The 21313-nt window shown below is 41.8% G+C and overlaps 1 protein-coding gene across 3 annotated transcripts in view; it reads right to left on the bottom strand.

The window, feature by feature from the left end:
- Positions 1-21313, bottom strand: part of DOT1L (DOT1 like histone lysine methyltransferase) — a 92012-nt gene that overhangs the window by 14374 nt on the left and 56325 nt on the right. For all 3 annotated transcript variants that reach the window (XM_083376878.1, XM_083376879.1, XM_083376880.1), the window contains exons 16-26: positions 20297-20388; positions 19587-19688; positions 18162-18299; positions 17329-17454; positions 15935-16419; positions 15006-15129; positions 11146-11292; positions 8635-8764; positions 6150-6775; positions 3215-3420; positions 413-477 (exon numbers count right to left, since the gene is read on the bottom strand). In XM_083376878.1, coding sequence (XP_083233004.1) covers positions 413-477; positions 3215-3420; positions 6150-6775; positions 8635-8764; positions 11146-11292; positions 15006-15129; positions 15935-16419; positions 17329-17454; positions 18162-18299; positions 19587-19688; positions 20297-20388 — 2241 coding nt within the window. The remainder of the gene's footprint in view (positions 1-412; positions 478-3214; positions 3421-6149; positions 6776-8634; positions 8765-11145; positions 11293-15005; positions 15130-15934; positions 16420-17328; positions 17455-18161; positions 18300-19586; positions 19689-20296; positions 20389-21313) is intronic.

Genomic DNA, 21313 nt, shown 5'->3' with positions numbered 1-21313 from the left:
AAATAGTATTTCCGTCACTAGCTGAACTTAGATGCTCACCTATTTATTTATTTTTAAAACACTTCAGAGTGAATTCACACATTTTGCGTCAGGTGAATTACGTAACGCTGGTACATGTCTTGCAGTTCTTTTTAGTTTTTTATTTTTACAGAAACCCTACATCTGTGCTAAATCTACAGCAACAGGACAAAACAAAAAAGCATAACTGTCAGCGTAACTAACCTCCCTACCAGACTCAAGCTGAGGGAAAAATGGGAAGCTGGGCTACAAAGAAGGCCCACAATTTGTGGCTCCTTCCTTTCCTGAACCATTTCGGTGCCAGAAAGGCCTTATGGGAAGTAGATCACCACAAGTAGTCCTGATCAATCCCTTTTGTCTTATCAAATGCCCACTCGCTGGTCTATAAACTTACTATTTTCCAGCGGCTTCTGTGGAGATTTGCTTTCCAGTGATATGGTTGCAATTTTTCTCTCGATTCTAGGAAGGAAAAAGAGGATTATTTGATTAATAGACAGACGTGTTAGAAAGCACCTCACGGGTCCTCCAGCAGGATAATGGCACAAAACAAACAGCTAAGAGAACCCCAAAATGGTTGAAAATCTAATATTAAACTGTTCTGAAATGGCCTGCTATGAGCCCTGATCTGAATCCAATGCAACATCCATGGAAAGAACCCAAACTCACGGTTGGGAGTTTCCTCATCTAGGACAACTGGAGTTGGGGAGTCCATAAATATAAAGGAAGAAAAGGGAAAAAAAAACCACTGCCACTGGAGCTTCAGAAAGCACCCGATGGCAGTTATTGCCTCAAAACAGCGTGCTACAAAATATTAGGTTGGGGGACCAATAATTACAGGTAATCCTCAGGTTACTATGGTACTTGGGAACGAAATTTGCATTGCACAGTGATGCAGTTGTAAAGCGTGATGAGGCATTACATCATGGTGACAGCGATCCCAGCAAACTACCAAAAGAAGGGAAATATTTGCAGCTCAGGGTTGAACTGTAGCATCCTGGATGCTCTTCGAGACATTTCAAGCAAGCTAAATAGGGAAGCCCTCAGAGTCATCTGAGTTTGAGATTCCGGGACTATGGATTAGTTTAGTTTTAGAATAAAAAAACTAAACACTGCATTCATCAGTCTTCTTTGCTGTGAAGCCAGGGATTTTCCCCTAAGCCCTTTGTGCCTTTCAGGAATTTCATTTAACACACTACTGTTTGTTTATGGCTTCTAATGTGTTCTTTTCTCCCCTTACTGAGAGAAAAATCAGACAATAATTAAGAATGACGATAGGTTAAATATTATTAGAAAGGCCATTACATTATGATAGTAATTGAACCCAGAATTACAATCATCAGTCATTGAGGTTGCAAGGCAAGGCATCATGTGGCAAGACCTGATTATTTTTTTTGACATTTTTTGTGGCAATCATTAAGAGGACACCATGATTAAGAAAACCAAGATCATGGCATCCGGCCCTCTCAATTCCTGGCAAATAGATGGGGAAGAAATGGAGGTAGTGACAGATTTTATTTTCCTGGGCTCCAAGATCACTGCAGATGGGGACTGTAGCCAAGAAATTAAAAGACGCTTGCTCCTGGGGAGGAAAGCCATGGCAAATCTAGACAGCACGCTAAAAGCAGAAACATCACCCTGTCAACAAAAGTGCGTATAGTCAAGGCTATGGTCTTCCCAGTTGCAATGTATGGCAGTGAAAGCTGGACCATAAAAAAGGCTGAGCGCCAAAGAATTGAAGCCTTTGAACTGTGGTGCTGGAGAATTGAGGCCTTTGAACTATGGTGCTGGAGAAGACTCCTGCGAGTCCCTTGGACTGCAAGGCGATCAAACTGGTCAGTCCTAGAGAAGATCAACCCTGACTGCTCTTTAAAAGGCCAGATCCTGAAGCTGAAATTCAAATACTTTGGCCACCTAATGAGAAGGAAAGACTCACTGGAGAAGAGCCTAATGCTGAGAAAGGTTGAGGGCAAGAGAAGAAGGGGACGACAGAGAATGAGGTGGCTGCATGGAGTCACTGAAGCAGTAGGCGTGAGCTTAAATGGACTCCAGAAGATGGTAGAGGACAGGAAGGCCTGGAGGAACGTTATCCATGGGGTCGTGATGGGTCGGACACGAATTTGCAACTAACAACAACAATGATCTTTAGTGACCACAGTGGTTGTTAAGTGAACACAAGGGTTGTTAAGAGAATCTGCTTTTCCACTGAGCATTTTTTGATAGAAACTGGAAGTAAATCCTGGAAAGTGGCCAAAACGTCTACAGGCAAACAGATACAAAAGTGAGTCAGTTGCCAAGTGCACAAAATGCAATCATAGGACCACTAGGTGTATGTAACTTTGAAAACGGGTTGTAAGTGGTTCTGGGGAGATAATTTCAAATAGTCATTAAGCGACTGGTTGTAAATCAAGGACTGTCTGTAAATGTTGAAAACTTAAGTCAGTCCTTACAGGACTGCAATCATCACTAGGGTGTGATTTTAATAAGGAGACATAAGGGGGAAGTTCCGTGCGCCTTTGGCGTCTAGTCATGCCGGCCACATGACCATGGAGACGTCCTCAGACAAGCGCTGGCTCTTCGGCTTTGAAACGGAGATGAGCACCGGCCCCTAGAGTTGGAAACGACTAGCATGCATGTGCGGGGGAACCTTTACCTTTACCTTAATACATCCAAAAGTCACATCAAAAGTTAACACATGTAATATATTACAAATGCACAGTATTATTACATGGTAAAGAAACCTAAAAAGGGACGCGGTGGCTCAGTGGGTTAGGACGCTGAGCTTGTCGATCAGAAGGTCGGCAGTTTGGCAGGTCGAATCCCGAGTGCCGCATAACAGAGTGAGCGCCTGTTACTCGTCCCAGCTTCTGCCAACCTAGCAGTTCGAAAGCACATAAAAATGCAAGTAGAGAAATAGGGACCACTCCAGTGGGAAGGTAACAGTGTTCCGTGCGCCTTTGGCGCCTAGTCATGCCAGCCACATGACCACGGAGACGTCCTCGGACAAGCGCTGGCTCTTCGGCTTTGAAACGGAGATGAGCACCGGCCCCTAGAGGCGGAAACAACTAGCACGCATGTGTGGGGGAACCTTTACCTTTACCTTTAAAGAAACCTAAAACATGCTTTCAAAGCTAAGCATCAATTTAATGTTGGGGAAGGATGTGCTGTGGATCTGAGATCGTATGCTGCTACTTCTCACCTGGTGCTGTTATGATCGTCCTCCAGACTCTGCTCTTCATCAGAGGTTAGCGGGGAGTAATGGATGCCATTGGTCTGAATTAGGGGCTTCTCCTTTTTCAGCACAGGGGGCTGATCGTTGTCCTGGTATGGAATAGGAGAATTCTTCAGGGAATTTTCAGGGGAAGAAATGGCTGTTATTTCTAAAGGCTGGTTAATGTTACTGACCTGAGGAGGGAAGAGGAAAATAAAACATTTAAGAATTGGAGGGGGGGAAAAAAAGGCAAGGGACAGGAAGGCAGAGCTAACCGTGTTTCTAGGAATTTTGCTTTTAAAGACAGCGTTGCTCAGCTTTGGGGAAGAGAAACAGGCAGAAAGTTATCACAAGTAGTCCTCAACTTAGGATCCTTCACTTAGTGACCATTTAAAGTTATGACAGTGCTGAAAAAAGTGACTTACGAGCATCCCTCACGCGTATATAACCGTCATAGCATTCCATAGTCCTGTAACTGCAGTCCGGGTGCTTGACAATAGCAATAGCACTTAAGACTTATATACCGCTTCATAGTGTATTACAGCACTCTCTAGGCGGTTTACAGAGTCAACCCTTGTGCCAGTCAGAATCGAATTCCTGTCAGCAAACAGTGAATTAGCCTGCAATATCGCATTCTAACCCCTGCACCACCAGGGCTCCTGCCAACCAGCCTGCATTTCCAATAGCTGCAGTATCCCTGCAGCCACATAATCGCCATTTGTAACCTCCTCATCTGGGCTCCCAACAAGTGACATTTTATGGGAAAGCTGGCAGGAGGGTTGCAAGTTGCAGTGCCATGACATTTTGCTTAACAACTGCAGGTGATTTGCTTAATGATCATGGCAAAAGAGGTCACAAATGCAGTCTCACTTAATGACAAATTTTCTGGTCCCTATTGTGAGCATAAATCGAGGACTACCCATATATTGGTTACAAAACTTTTACTGTATATACACAGTGCTAGTATGTAGTAACAGATTTACACAGATGGGGGTAAAGGGACTCAAGAAATATAAAACTCCCAAATTTGCATATGAAAGTCTTTTGGAAAACGCACAGAGAAACAGGAATAAAGACTTGCCAACAATTAATTAGCATGATGGTAATGTTAAACAGTATTTTTTTTTAATTCCTAGAATTCCGTAGTCAGCATGATGAAGCAAGCGTTGCAAAGCAAGATCCTCACTTTTTCTATGTGCAGGGTCAGAGTGTCACAACTTCATTTTGTCATCCTAACAAACCACTGGATTCTGCAGGTTTCTTCCTGCAGCTCTTCAAAAATTTAGGTGGATGAAATGCAACCCCCAACCCTTGAAACGTGGTTCAATCCCTCTCATAGGTCAAATCTTTTTCTGGACATGTTTTTCCTTTCTAGAATGAAAAGTGTCAACTCCGTTGTCCAATCACATATCTATAATAAGCATTCAGGCCTAAATAAAAATTATCTCATGAGCTATAGGCTGGCTGGCCCAACTTTAACTCACTGACTCCATGTTTCTATGAAGTAATTTTAGTCCTAATCAGCTTCTTACCCACCTCTACAAAATCTTCCTTTAAACTAGGGGTGGGCAACTATGGCCCCTTTATGGCCTATGGACTTCAATTTCCAGAGGTTCACAGGTCTTGAGGGGCCATAGTTGCCCACTCCTGCATTACAACGCAAGCTGCAGCAGTTTACAATTCTTTAGGGAAGGGTGGGAAATCTGTGCCAGACCAGCTGGGTTTGATAGGATGAATAACTTGTCCAAGATTTAGGAACTTGTGCCACAGGAGCCAGACTCAGCTGAGAAGGCCTTTGATTTTAGATTATAAAACCTCAAGGAAGAGCCCAACCTGTCACATCTCTCCCTCTCCGGGACAAAGTGAGCGCTATTCCTTGCCTCTTCCTGTACATACAGAAAAGCAACTTAATTTCATCCACGGTTAGGGTGGCGGAAATTAATCCATGGGATTACAAGAAACACTAAGGAAGCTGTTCAAAACAGGACTATCCCAACTTTTTATAGCTCCCTCATTAACAGATTCTCAAAGGGAACTATACAATTACCTTTGGCGCATGATAAAACAGTATGCATGCTATTTATCCAGCTATTCAAATACAGGTAAGTCCTCAATTTACGACCACAAACTGAGCCCAAACTTTCTGTTGCTAACCGAGACAAGCGTGAAGGGAGCACTTTTACAACCTTTCTTACAATAATTGTTAACTCAGTCACTGCAGTTGACCAAGTTAGTAACCCGGTTGTTAAATGAACCTGGTTTCCCCACTGACTTTGCTTGTCAGAAGGCTGCAAAAGGAAATCATGTGACCCCTCCCAGGACACTGCAATTGTCACAAACACGAATCAGTTGCCAAGCATCTGAATTTTTTATCCCGGAACCACGGGAAGACCGCAAACAGTTGTAAGCGTGAATAACGGTCATAAGTCACTTTTTCAGTGACGCTGTTTTAAGTCAAGGACTACCTGTAATTTCCAAAAGATCACTGGCCTATGAAAAATTCTACTAACCATCATTCAGGAAACAGTTTCTAATTATACTGGAAGCTACTTTAAGCCAAGTAGGCTGTATGTTTGTCAACCTCAGCATTATTTCCCAGGATAAAACATTCTTCTGGGGCTGAAGCAGGTTCGAACTCTTCAACGGCAGGTCCAAGGGATTCAGCCTATGCAAGTTTGAAAATTGTTTTTAATTAGGTTTTCATATAATTTTGCAATCATTGCTCGCATTAAAAAAAATGGACTGACTGATGTTGGGATTTAACCTAGACATCTTCTGTTAACAAAACAAATCAGTCAAGAACCTAATATCCGGATTCAAAGTAGTTTTTTTACCCCTGGTCATCTGTTAAGGCCTCTCACTGATTTTAAGGGGGCAAAATGATCTGGCCTTAAAACTGCAGAGCTCAAACCTTGATTCTCACCATGGAGTTGATATTGAGGGGAGATCCAGAAGGCTGAGCAAAGAGCCCAGCCATGGGGGGCAATGATTTGCGTTTGGGTGACACCCCGGAGTTCACGCACGGCGTTCCTGTGGAGGACCGCTTCCTCCGGCCACGCTTCTTCCCATCTTGCACGTATGCCTGGCCACAATCTGCCCGGATACTCGCGGCGAGGGGGCTGTGCTTGTTTGAGGGAGAATGTTTGAGGGTCCCCGTAGCAGGGGAGATGGTGAAGATGATCCTTCGTTTGCTCTCGCTCTCAGGGTCGGAAAAGGCAGGGTCGAACGGGGGGTCTCCTCTGGCGTTTTCGGCAAACATTTTTTGAGTCTCTATGTACTGCAGTACCCCTCCCAAGCTCTGGGAGATGCCGTTCAACCTGGGGCTTGCGGAATGCTGCTGTGCAGGCGAGTTTTGCCCAGAATTCCGTGAAGACGATGTAAGCAAGGAGGGATGCTGTGGAGTAGAGCTTCGAGACCCTGTGGAGTTGAACAAGCTTCCCGAACTGGATACCTCCTCTATAGCTGCACTGTCAGCAGCCGGGTTCAATGGGCCGGGGCTATTTGGAACAGTCCCACCGACTGGTGCAGAGCCGGACATGTAAGAAAAACCTGTGTAATGTGGAATGAAGAAAATCAGATATGAGAGGAATCCCGTTAATATATTCTGCCCATCTCTCCGATAACTTTGGACAGCTGACAAATCGTAGATATATAGAAAAGCAGCTAACAATTTAAAACTATGTAAATTAAAAACAGTTCAACTATGCAAGTGAAAAACTTAGAAACATGCGTCATAGGGGAGGTTGGGTGGCATAAAAATTGAATAAATAAAATAAATGCATATGTGCTGCTCTGTAAATTAAGATCTTCCACAGAGGTTCTTTACAGATATTCCTGGCATTAGAGTTCACCAGAGGCTAAATCCTGGAGAAATAGCTTTCTTCACACTATTTACAATGAAAAAGAGGCAAAGTGGATCAACTGATCCCCCCTACCTTTGTCATTTGGTTCTTCCTGCCCTCATCCATGTTTCAAAACATAGAGTCAAAACAGACTACTAAGTCCAATCTCTTGCTCAATGTAAAAATCCAATTTTAAAAATCCCCAATAAATAGTTATGTAGCCTCCACCTGAAGATATCCAGTCAAGAAAAACCAAACATATCTCTGGGTAACTGCTTCTTACTTTCAAACTGTTCTTTTTCTTAGAGCAAAGCTAACATTCGAATGGAATCAGTCTTCCTGCAGTTTAATAAATTCAGTAGCCCAAATCCTGAATTCTGGAATAAGGGATAATACGTCTTTCCTTTCTTCAGTATAACAGTCAGTCCAAACTTCTCTTAAAGGAACAGGTTCAAAATAAACCAATGAGGCGAATAAGGGGGCTAAAGTCATGACATCCAAAAAGTATAAAGGAACTAGAAAGGCTTAGATTTGAGAAGACTAAACAGTAGAGGATACCATATTGCAAGGTCTTTTGTGTGAACGGGTATTACTTTAAATACTGCCAATGATCTTCTTACCAATTTTTTTTATCTCATTTATATCCCGCCCTTCTCCGAAGACTCAGGGCGGCTTACAATCTAAAGCACAAATCAATGTGCTTAGCAATAGCCTTCATTCTATGTATATGCCTGCTTATTAGGGCTTTCGGACACCCCCCCCCAAGCGGCATTATTACAAAGTCAGCTTAATTGCCCCCAACAATCTGGGTCCTCATTTTACCTACCTCGGAAGGATGGAAGGCTGAGTCAACCTTGAGCCTGGTGGGATGCGAACCTGCACTAATTGCAGGCAGCTGGTGTTACTTAAGGAGGCATTAGCCCACTGCTCCATCAAGGCTCTGGAATCAATTTATCTCTGGAATCAATTAACAAGACTAGAGGTTGATTCATCTTCACTAGCTATGTATAAGTGGAAGTGGATTTGAATTCATGTATTAAGGAACAGACTCTGTCTGCCCCTTCAGACTCTCTGATTCCATGATACAAATTCCCAACACTCCTGAATATTTCCTATTGCTTTCACCTTTTTGATGTTTTCATTTCCATGGGAAAAATATTAAGGAGGAAACAATGAAATGAATTCTTCGACTGATAGCGCTACCTGTCTGAAATCCTCAGAGACTTTGACTCAAGCCAAGAGACATTGGTTAACGTGGTCAGAACCTAAATGTTGGATTCCAGCTCCAAGCTTGAATAATTTATTCCTCAATAAACAAAAAAGAACAAGCAGAACATTTATGATTCATTTGTTTACTTGGGATGTCTTGCTCTAATGTGAGGACGTGTGGAAAAACAGACTGTGTTTCGTTCATATTTACGCAGAAACACTGAAAAATTCACAAAACTTTTAAGCATCACCGCACCTGCTTCGCATGCACAGGCATTTTAATCTCTTGAGCAGCTAACATGCCCAAACACACCTACTGTAAGTTGGAAAACAGCGGTGGGAAAGGAAGCAGCTCACCTGAGGTAGCCAAGGTCAGAGGCTTGTTACCAGCAGCGGTGCCAATGCTGTGATGAGAACTAGCACCAAATTGTTTTTCAAGTGTTGAAAAGGAATCTCGGTTCTGATGGACAGGGCTAGGTGTGCTTCTCTGAAAGAAGAAAGAGAGAAAAAGGGAGACGGTTGGAAAAGGAAGCGTGATAAAATTAAGTTTGGTTTAAAACAAGTACTTTGTAAAATTACTGCTCTTCTCTAAGGTTGGGCTACTGGTAAGCAGCAGTCGGAAAGGAAGTAAAATACAGTTTACGTTCAGAACCATTTCTCTCTGCAGATGACAGCAGCACTTTTAAACGATGTCAAATTATTTATCCATCCCAGTTGTCTACTCTGCTTAGCAGTCATTCTCTGCCCGTCAGCCATGACCTAACATTCTAAGCCACGGATTGTATGTGGTCACGTCTCTTTTCAAAGCCCTCAGAGACCCTCTAACTGTGATGGCCACAAACTAATGGCATGGCTTCCCACCATAGTGAGGCTGTGCACACGTACATGCTAGACCAGGGGTCTTCACACTTGGCCCTTTTTGTCAGGAACCACCTCAATCCACATCTTAGGAAATAAGAACTCTTGGATGCCAGTTTAGTCCAAAAGGAAAATGTTTACTAGGATGGAATCGATTGTGGCAATACAAGACGGAATCTAACAAAGTTATATTTCAATCCTATATAAAGCCCCTCCCCTCATCCATTTGGTCAGGCTCCCATCATTTGCTTAGGTGTCAGGCCCTTCCGTGGGAAAGGGAACTCTCCTTGTTTTTATGGTTATTGCTTTCCTTTTCAGTTGTAAATGAAGATGCGATCCAGATCTGTCTCTCCCCCTCCCTCCCCCAGTTCAAACGTTTCCCTGTTGTTTGAAGATCGCCTTAAGTAACCATCCTCTCCCCCCCCCCCCGCGCTCGGAGAGATGTCAGAATCCCCAGAATAAGCACAATGTTCTACCTATACATTTATGAAATGTGATATAAATGGATTCTGACATTTTTATGACTTGTGGACTTCAACTCCCAGAATTCCTCAGCCAGGCACGTGTGCCTGGCTGAGGAATTCTGGGAGTTGAAGTCCACAAGTCATAAAAGGGCCAAGTGTGAAGACCCCTGTGCTAGAGTGTCAGGCCTTAATAGCAATGACATAATTTAAGAAGCAAAACCAAACTGTGAAAAACATGGAAAAATCAGGCTCTGCCCACGTGTGATGCAGTCCGCTCACTATAAAGCATTGCTCCATGCGCTGCTGCCCTCAGTCTCCAGAAAAATTTTAAATGCAATCCAGAGCCACCAAAGGATTGTTTATCCTCACATCTGAGCCACTGAGGTCAGGACTGAATAATGTCCTATATGCAAAATTTGTGCTCAGTCATTCAGCTACAGCTGTTTTATCTAGGGAAAATAATGTTCTACACAATCCACATCAACTGCAGGGTTATTTTGATTACCAAATATTTAAACTAGCCTTTATTCAAATAGTTACTTTTTAACAGCTTGACAATCTCAATAACAAAACCAGAAGCTAGGGGGGGAAAAAGCTGCTCAAGGTAGCTTAAAGGACTGAACACAGATTTAACAATCTCCTCTTAGCACATGCATAGAAAGCTATTAGATATACTGAATAAATGAGGACTATAAGAGTTATTTAAAAAAAGCAAAAAGGTGCGATTACTTAGGAATCGATATCACGCATAAAATTTAAAATGATTTTAGAAATGGTTTAGTAAGTTCAGTTAAGAGACAGCAAGAAACAGAACCATATGGTCTTAGTGGCTAAGGCACCAATCTAGAAACTGGGAGACTGTGGGTTCTAGTTCTGCGTTAGGGATGAGAGTGGCTGGGTGACTTTGGGCCACTTGCTTTCTCTTAGCCCAACCCACCACATAACATAGTTGTGGGAAAAACAGGAGAAAGGAATATTAGGTACATTTGCCACTTTGAGTTATTTTATACCAATGATAAAAGCAGGATAAAAGGTAAAGGTAAAGGTTCCCCCGCACATGCGTGCTAGTTGCCTCTAACTCTAGGGGCCGGTGCTCATCTCCGTTTCAAAGCCGAAGAGCCAGAGCTTGTCCGAGGACGTTTCCGTGGTCATGTGGCCGGCATGACTAGATGCCAAAGGCGCACGGAACGCTGTTACCTTCCCACCAGAGTGGTCCCTGTTTTTCTACTTGCATTTTTTTTTACGTGCTTTCGAACTGCTAGGTTGGCAGAAGCTGGGACGAGTAACAGGCGCTCACTCTGCTACGCGGCACTCAGGATTCGACCCGCCAAACTGCCGAACTTCTGATCGACAAGCTCAGCGTCCTAACCCACTGAGCCACCACGTCCCTTTTAAAAGCAGAATAAAAATAGATGAATAAAGTAGCTGAGGGAAGCATGCTCCATTACCTTGCACCACACTTAAATAATGCTATAAATTCGTTCTAACATGGTACAGTTGGCTTTACGGCACAGATCACGGGAGAAAACAAAGTACCCTTACTCACCACCTTCTCAACACGGCTAGGAAGGACTACGCTGGCCAAAGGAATGCTAACAGGGAGTTTATTGGGCTGCACTGTGCTGAGGGGGATACTGATGGGAAGGCTGGTGATCGTCTCCCCATTATTCGCAGACGTCCTCTCGCGCAAAGCCTGCAAACACACAAAGCAGACAATGCCAAAAATGCAGCTTGCGTCATCCGCCAGCGCTTCTGAGCCGTGGCCGTAGGCCCGAGTACTTGGTGTAAGGAGGCGTTCTGAAAAATTGCAAGCATTTCCCCATCCGTCAAACAAACAAACAAAAAAAAATGTTCCTACAGATGCAGACAAGGTCAATTGCATCAGCCAGCCAACACAGACACGCATACCAAACACAGTTCATGTTTTACTTAATGATCTAATAGGGAAATATAACCACAACGACAGTCTCTCGCCCAACTGAAACACTTACTGTGCCAAGTATTTATACTTAGCAGCTGTGTTTGGGATTGCTATGGTGCATGAGGAAATATTTCCATAACCTTGTGTCACTATGGCAAAGTTTGTATAGTAAATTTACAACACAACAGCTGAGTCATATTGCAGAATAGATCATTCACCTTTTCTCCAAACCTGTGCCCTTTAGTTGGGATCACAACCCATTGGCTTTACCAACTGGGAATTACAGAATTGTAGTTCTAACGTCTCTAGAGGGATCCAGGCTGTGAAAGTCTGAGCAAGATATTATTGATTGCTGATTGAATAATAACAATAACACACATGCAGTGCAGGACACAATTCTAACTCTGATTAGGGCACAAGGAGTGAGAATCTAAGTCTGAAGAATACTCCCTACCTTACATGGTTTACTCTAGCCATAAGGTAACCATATACATGTACAGGATACAAATATAGCAGTCTCTTAGGGCTGCACATGGTTTGAAAATGATTTCCTCCTTCTGCAGATACAAACACAGCACTTCTTTTCTGCTTTTTAAAGAAGTCCAACTATTTTTTATTTTATTTTATTTTATTTTGGCTTCTGGGCAAGCCTGGAAAAAAAAAGATGCTAATTTTTTTAGGAATCCACTTATTAGCATTAAGGAAACTCTTATATCTGCACTTTCAAGAATTCGGTGGTGCAGTTTGCAATTAAAAAAAGATAGCTACAGTGTATGTAATTTACAAAAAAGGATTCTTGAGAATACACTATTACAAAAAATAATTTGCAAACTCTAGTGTAATAGGGAATAGCATGCATTTAAAAAAAATGCAAAGAGAGTTTGAAAAAAGGATTTGTCAACCAATAAGAACACAAGAGGGAATAACATTATAGTCCAAAATGAAAAAATTATGAGAGCAAGTATATATGATTACCTGCAAAACCAGACCCTACAATGAAATGGCAAACTTGGGTTTAAGGCAGGGGTGTCAAACTTGCAACATCATGTGACGTGTTACGACGTATCGTGACTTTTTTTTGCCATTGCTGGCAATGGGGTGGGTGCGGTTTCACTATGATGCATCCGGCCCACGGGCCAGCAGTTTGACAACCACCCCCCCCCCGTTTTAAGGGAATTCAGATTGCTACTGATGTGGACTATGGTCAAGAAAATGCAATCATTTCGTGTTGTAATTCGCTCAGCTGCTTGATAACCTGATGCACGGCATGTACACTGAATAATAAATTTGATGTATAAATTGAATTTATACATTCAAACAAATAAATTCCGGGATGGCATAGTTCGAACACTGTCAGATAAATGCAAGTGAAGGATGCTGGGAGTTATAATTCGTCAACTAATGGAGGAATTGGTTCCTCGGCTATACTATGATTAAAAGAAACCATGGAAGGGAAGGGAAGGGAAGGGAAGGGAAGGGAAGGGAAGGGAAGGGAAGGGAAGGGAAGGGAAGGGAAGGGAAGGGAAGTAGATTTGGTATCATGCTGCCCATCACACAGCTGTGCTTTGGAGTTCAGGAATTTATCTGCACCTGTTTCTACAGCGGAGCATCTGATTAAAAATAGTTGTGCAATCATGCTTACTTTAATTTGCAAACAAATTAACCCTCATTTTTTTAATCAAGCCTGATTACAATAAGTTATGAAGCCCATTTAAACTTGAAGGAGAATGCAAAACAAGACGCATTCTCTTCCTCTTCCACACCTCATCGACAATAAACATTGTGCAGATTCTTCAAACTTAATTAAGCACAAGACAAATGTATTTCACATTAAGATCTTTAAATATTGGGACGTTAATCTGATCTTTTTACATTTTTTCCTCTATCTCATTTTGCCTAGAAAAAAAAATACTGATCAGACTTGCACAGAACTCAAGGCCAAGAGACCTGGTTTAACAAAGTATTATAAATTTAATAAAGTAAAAGTATGCTTGTTGCACACAATCCATTTGGTCCCAAATTGTATCTAAATCTGAAATTATTAATATAATTAGGCTGTAATTATAAAATTTTAGTGTTGGGATGAATGTAATCATGATATCAGGTTGAGACATGATGCAAAGTTTTTTTCCTTCTCGCTGCTATCCGTCCCACACTATTTACTTCATAAGAATAGTAAAAGGCTACAGTACTTGCATCAATGCACTGTTCATAATCTGATTTATTTCTAATTGAGCATTATTCATAAATATAGTTACAGAAGTATTTGTGTTACTACAAGATGCTCTAAATCAGGCATGTCAAACTGCCGGCCTGCAGGCCGGATGCGTCATGCTGAAACTGTGCCCACCCCATTGCCGGCAATGGGGAAAAAGTCACGACACGTCACGCGATGTCACTTGACGCCGCGAGTTTGACATGCCTGCCCTAAATAGTCCTCAACTTACAACTGTAATGGAACCTGACCTTTATGGTCGTAAGTCTTGATGGTGGTAAAGCAGGTCGCCTTCGTGACTGACCCTATTTTGTGGTGGTCCATAAGCAAACACGGCGGCCATAAAGCACATCCACTGTTCTCTATGGAGTATTTTTGTGAGAAACCAGAAGTAGATGCTGGTTTTCGGCAAAACTTATTGTAAAATGCAATTACATGATCATGGCACGCTGCAAAGGCTGTAAATGCAGGCCGGTTACCAAATGTCTGGTATGCATTCATGTGACTATGGGGAGGATGATCGGTCGTAAGTCACAGGCTACCTGCCTCCAGTTTTTTTATCTTCATTACTCAGTGTTTTTCTCTGCACCCCATAAATGTACAGCACATGAGATTCAAGGTGCTGGTGATGACCTATAAAGCCCTAAATGGCTTGGGTCCAGGATATCTGAGGGAACACCTGCTGCCGGCATCAAGTTCCCTTCGTCCTGTGCGCTCCCACAGGGAGGGCCTTCTCAGGGTGCCGCCGGCAAAGGATTGCCGGCGGGCAACACCCAGGGAGAGGGCCTTCTCTGTGGGCGCACCTGCCCTCTGGAACCAGTTACCTGTAGAGCTTAGGTCTGCCCCTGATTTTCGTTCGTTCCGCCAGGACCTGAAGACCTGGCTCTTTGAGCTTTCCGGCCAGGACTGAGGAATTTTTTAATTTTTTAACTTATTGTAATTGGGTTTTTAATCAGAGTTATAGGGGTTTTAGATTTTAATTAAGGAAAATATAATCTATTTTAATTGTTATTAATTTTTGTATTGTAATGTTGTTTTAATTGCCTTGTGAACCGCCCTGGGTCCTATGGGAGAAGGGCGGTATATAAGTTAAATAAATAAATAAATAAATAAATAAATAAATAAATAAATAAATAAATAAATACTAATGTTAATTTTCAAGCCCCAGGAGGCCACCGAGTTACAGCAAAAACTACCCATTCAGTCGTTGCTGCTCAGTAGAAGAACTGCCCCCCAAGAGTTTCAGAGGCATCGTCCTACAATTCCTTACCTTCTCATTCCCAGCTGGGAAGGCTGGTGGGGAAGAGGGCCTGTCTTCCAGAGGACTCATCTTCATGCCGTTTGATGCCGAAGGGCTGTGAAATGGAAGGCCGTTTTCTTTTAAATGTTCAGCTCTGAAACACACACACAAAAAAGGAAAGCTTTTGAAAGCTTCCATTTTGTTAAAAAAAACACAATGTTTTTTGAGGCGCATTCTGTGGCGAGAAAGAAATGCAGAGAAAGGCCCTCTTTCATGTGTCTGATAGCTTGGTTATCTTCAAAAAAAAAAGACCTGTCTTTCAGATCTTCATGGGTTTTTAAGAAAAGAAATGGTTCGTAAGATAATATTTGACGCATCAGACAGTAGAACTATTGTGCCTTTTGGAAATTGGAAAAACACTGCAGGCTCCATCCCAGACCAACAGTTATCTATGCACAAAATGGCTGCTAAAGAGATTTTTTTTGCGGGGGGGGGGGAGAATGAGGTATAACTAATTTCAAAGAACGCTGCCAGCCACCCTCTCTCTCTCTCCTATCCACAGAATGCTTTCTGGTTCTCCTGCTGACTATTGAGTACAGCATGTAAGCGTGCTTTCCACACGAAGAATTAGAATGCAGCTTCCCTCTAAACACAGAGGCATTCTTGATAATAAAAAGGAGCCTGGAGGGTACAGCTCTGATTTGCCGCAGGCAAATCTGGGGAAGCCAGATTCACTTAACAATCATGTTTTTAACTTAACAACTGCAATGATTCACTGAGCTATTATGACGAGAAAAGCTGCAAAATGGGGCAAAATTCCCGTAACGACTTGTTTTCGCGCAGCAACAGAAATTTTGGGCTGAAGTGGGGGTCGTAAGTCAAGGACTACCTGCAGTGATAATCCAGTCAAGGTTACCCACCTGGGGAGAAACACATGACCTAACCACTCTGCTCCTCACCTCTGATGGTTCTCGCTGGGCGCTGTTTTCCCACTGCCTACGTGGTCTTGGTTCAAGTGCCTCCGGAGGGCGATCTTAGCTGGAGAAAACCTGGTATAATCTGGCAGGGATACGTTTGAGCCTTTGTCCAGCTTCTGCCTGCAGCTATGGATTGGGGTGCAAGGAATTATGTCTTGGTCCACGTGGGCAGGTGGGTATTGGGGAGTAGTCTGTTTAGAAGCTGGCCGGCTGAGTGCGTTGTGAATTTCATAAGACGTGGCATGGCCGTTTATGGACAGTTCGGGGCTCATGCCATTGACCTGGGGCACGGGAAACTTGGGGCACTCTAGCTCCAAGTGAAGCGTGTTGTGGTCAGGCTCTGCCTCCCGGTTCAAATGGTTTTTATGGCGCAGCTGGGCTGGCAGCGATTCGTCGGAGGGCATGTAGGATTTCAGCTGCAAAAGTTCCTGCTGCCTCTGGCTTTTCTCAAGCTCCACTATGCTGATCTTTGAAGCGACAGGAGAAAAAAAAAGAACATCATTAAAAGGTTATTATCATAACTTGTATCTAAGGAGACTCTCAATCGTCCAGATCACGGCTGTCCCAAAGGTGCTTTTCCAAAAGTCAGTAGGATTTTCTTTTTGTGTGTGTGTGTGTGTGTGTGTGTGTGTTTTCCCCTTGAAAGCCTTTCGCTTCTCGTCCAAGAAGCTTTTCCAGTACTGACTGAATGGTAAGGAATAGGACAGGCCTTCAGATTGCTATCGAGCAGACACCTACAAAGAATATAAATCCTTCTATTCCCCACCATTCGGTCAGAACTGAAGACGCTCCTCGGATGAGAAGTGAAACACTTTCGAGGGAAAAAAACGTTAAGGAAGTCCAGTTGCCTTTTGAAAAGAACCTTTCGGGTTATTATCATGAGATATTTTAGGAATGACAATCCCTTCCATTTTTCAATCCTGAAGCTCTACTGACTCCTCAAAGAACCCAGCAAACCCTGCCCCATTTTCTTCCATTTAGGGAAGTAAACCATGCTGCGGAAGAACGCTCCTCGCCCAACAGGTTGGCCCAGGGGTAGGCAACCTCGGCTCTTTTATGACTCATGGACTTCAACTCCCAGAATTCCTGAGTCAGCATAGCTGACTCAGGAATTCTGGGAGTTGGAGTCCATGAGTCATAAAAGAGCCGAGGTTGCCTACCCCTGGCGTTGGCCTACCTTGCCTGAAGTGCCCCGTTCCTTACAATCCCCTCTGAAGAGAAGGTCTGAGTCCTGTGAAGCACCTGGTCACCCACCAGGCCACCAAGGAACATTACTAGAACCCATGGCCCAGTTTTTTGGGTTTGTTTTTTTTTAAAAAAAGGCAACACTGGAAATCAACTGTAACAAAAGGTATTGCATCCTGTCCGTGCGCTACCTGCAATTCCAAGCAGTGTTTTTGCTTCTCAGAAATCTGATTTTTTAATGCTTGCTTTTCTTTGAGAAGATTTTCCAGTGAAAGTGTTGACCAGTCCAACTTCAGTTCTTCACATCTAGCTTTCAGCTGGAAGAAATCCGGAAAAAGAACGGGGAGATATATTGTTTGGGAAATGTTACACAGTACTGTCCAAACTAACCCTTTGTGCCATATAAATCTAAGTTAAATGTCAGCTCTTGATATAAAATGTGATGCATCCCACATTAGGTTATCCATTCCACTGACAGCTTTTTCTGTCTGGCTGTCTTAGGTAGAGTCTGCTAGATAAGACCTGAGTGACAGAAAAATTCCAAGAACTTCACCGTTTTAAAAGCCCTGAACTCTGCTACTGGTTATAGCTCAGCTGGCTAAAAGTCGTCCAGCTACAGATTTTGGCTCACACCTACATACAAAGTTTCACACTAGCCCAGGGGGTGTCAAACTGCCGGCCCTGCCGGATGTGTCATCCCAAAACCGGGCCCACCCCATTGCCGGCAATGGAGAAAAAGCTCCGTTACGTTGCGCAATGTCACGTGAGTTTTATATGTCTGCACTAGCCTGTTACATCTAACCCACCATAGTCTGTCTTCAACTGGGGTCAAATCTCCATGTTCCTGGAATCTCCTAAACGCAAAGCCTATTTTTTAATCACTAATCCCCCGGTCATTTCTCAATCTTAGTTTTTGGAATAGACGCCCAGTGATGATATATAATCTTAATTAACATTAACGGCAGAGCTGGAATGATTTCAAAATGAGATAAAACTGTGGCCCGATGCGTCTAGGAATACAAACCAGCTGTAAACTCTGATTCCTGAGTTCACCATTATCTTTCTCCAGCTGTTTGGTCTGCTCTTTCAGCTGCTGGTTGTGAGCAGAAATTTCTTTCTGAGCCTGGATAAGATCGTTGTATGTCAGTGCCTTAACACCCAGCTGCAAAGGAAAAGGAAGATGACAGAACAGTTAGAACCACTATTTTCCCAACGACAAAAAGGCAATGATTTCGTTGAATATTAGAAACCCTATCAGCTTTGTCACCTTTTTCTCAAGTTTTTTTTTAAACTCATAATAGCCTCAGATTATCACATTATTTGATGCACAGTGCAACTGAACCAATCGGAAGAACTGCAAGTATTCTATCATTGCTTTATTCTCCAAATAATTTACCTCTTTTAGTTAAGCCAGTTACACTAATACACTCTATTGTTTTAAGGAAATGTTGCGTAGCATTTGCCGATTTGAAAAGACTGGTACTGATATTATTTGAGACTGTACACAGTATGAATTATTTTGAATTATAGAGTTACCATGTATTCAAAACCATAAGTTTTGATCAGCATTTGTTCAGTGATTCCTTAGAATCAACTGAGTTGTAATTATTATGTACTATGCAGTTTGGTGTAATGGCTAAAAGCACCATTCTAGAGATCAGGAGACTGTGAGTTCTAGTTCTGCCTTAGGCACAAAGCCATTGGGATGACTTCAGGCTACTTCAGCCCTAGAAGAAGGCAACAACAAACCACTTTCAAACATTTGCCAAGCAAACTGAAGGACATGGCCAGACATTTACTAGGAGTTAAGACTGACTCAAAGATACCAATGAAACAAAAAGAAACAAAAATTCTGTTTACACTGGAATAAAATAGAAAGGGCAATTAATACACTGTCTTGGTATGTATTATGTCTTTGTACTACTGCATTAAGAACTGCTCTTGATTTGTTTTTGCTTTTTTATTTTACTCAGAACAACAAAATTTGATGTTATATATTGATTTCATTTCCCCTATCAAAAAAGTGAAGACTAAATCATTTAAATTAAGAGAACTCTATCCAAAACTGAGTGATTCCTCAAAGTTATATTCAGTGAAGTCTTAAACTTACTTTGCACCTACTTCAGGTACTAATTAATTTTCATTGTTTAAATTTTAGCCCACCATTATCACAAATGTTACACATGTTATTAATGAAAGAAAGCCCATAATTACACTCGTGCCCCCTTGAACTTTGGCAATTGAACTTCTAAAAATGTCCAGTTCATTACATCCTTTATTTTCAGATTTGGACCAATTCCCAGTTAGGAATCAACTCTTGTTAGGAATCAGCTCCGCCTTTTTCCTTGGCGGGTGCAGTTCAAGCTAGCTTACAATCCACAGTGTCAAAGCATGAAAGACCTTTCCCTTTTGCTCTGCAATCTGTACAATAGCTCATTCCTCATTGTACCTCATCTAGCTTCTGCTGGAACAGTCGTTTGATTTCTTCTTTCTGAGCCTGGCAGTGAGTAAACAACTGCTGAGCCTTTCCCATTAACTGAGTATTCTTTTCCTAAGGAACAAGAAAGGGAAGGAAACACCAATGCTTCAGAAAAGTAAGTACAGGTAGTCCTCGACTTACAACAGTTCATTTAATGACTGTTCAAAATTACAACAGCCCTGAAAAAAGTGACTTATATCCATTTTTCAGAGTTACGACCTTTGCAGCAACCCCGTGATTATGGGATCAAAATTCAGATGCTTGGCAACTGGTTCATGCTTATGACCATTGCTGTGTCCCAAGGTCATGTGGTCAGCCTTTACCACCTTTTGACCGGCAAAGTCAATGGGGAAGCCAGTTTCACTTAACAACTGCGTTACTAGCTTATTAACTGCATTCACTTAACAACTGTGGCAAGACAGGTCGTAAAATGGGGCGAAACTCACTTAAAAAATGTCTCACTTAACAACAGACATTTTGGGCTCAATTGTGGTTGTAATTTGAGGACTACCTAAATGTCATTCCTTGAAACATGACACAACAGTATTACAAGCAAATAGATACTATACGCTGAAAAGGATTGGAGGGAGACGGAATTGAAAAGGAAGATCGGAAGATCAACTCTGGAGTGGCCTGATTCTATTGTAAATTAATTGGCAGTCCTTTAAAGAAAAGCCTACCTTTTCCTGTTCCAATAACTGCTGAAGAGTTGCCTTATATTGATTTGTTTTCATATAAGCCATGAACTGCATGTACTGGATCTTAAAAGAGTCTGTAAGTGAAGGTGACAGAAAAAAATGAACATGAACAGCCTGCAAGCAGTATTCGTACATCAATCTTTTGTACAACTTCAGCTTGTTTCATCTAAGCTAGGAATAAACAAATACCAAAATCTACTCCTGGATTATTAAAACTTCACACATTCCAGCTCTTTTAATTTAAAAGAAAATTTTCATGCTACTGTTATTATTAATCAAGTAAGAATCAGAAATTGTCAACAATCTCCCGCTAGTCACTCTGCAATCTATTAGTTAGATCCAGATAATCTGTTGACCTCTGACCTGTTCTCTCCCTCCTTGTATTAAAAATAAACCTTATTTATACACAGAGGCTCTAGTGAAAGAACTTGCTTTTCTCCTGCTTTGTCTGGCAACTCCCAAGAGATATGCTGAAAGGTACTTTTCATATTCTGAATTTATCTGGAATAAGAATTAGGAAACATATATATATATATATATATATATATATATATATATATATATATATATATATATATATATATATATATATATATATATATATATATATATATATATATATATATACTTTCAGTATGTCGTGATATGGTTATCTTTAACACCCTGCCTTGTAGTGGAGATACTAAGTGGAGATACTAAACAGGCAAAAATCTGACTGGAATCTACAATAGTGCAACAAGGATTGATAATTCCTAATAACACGATTTTAAAAATGACTTCATTAAAGTTAAATCCCTAAAACAAAGAAAACCAGAAAGGAGAGAAACAAAAAATGTCATTTAAAAAAAACAGAAATCGTTTTTTTTATATAAAAGAAATGTACATTCATTTCAGGAAGTGAAATTCCAGGATTGGATTTAAGAGGACCCTTGTCCTTTTATTCTACAACCAAAGGTATCTTCCTTCAGAGCTTCAGATGTCTACAATTGAATCTGTCAA

This window comes from Vipera ursinii, assembly GCF_947247035.1.
Source record: "Vipera ursinii genome assembly, chromosome: 1".
NCBI lineage: Eukaryota > Metazoa > Chordata > Lepidosauria > Squamata > Viperidae > Vipera > Vipera ursinii.
This window is presented reverse-complemented; position numbering and strand designations above follow the sequence as displayed.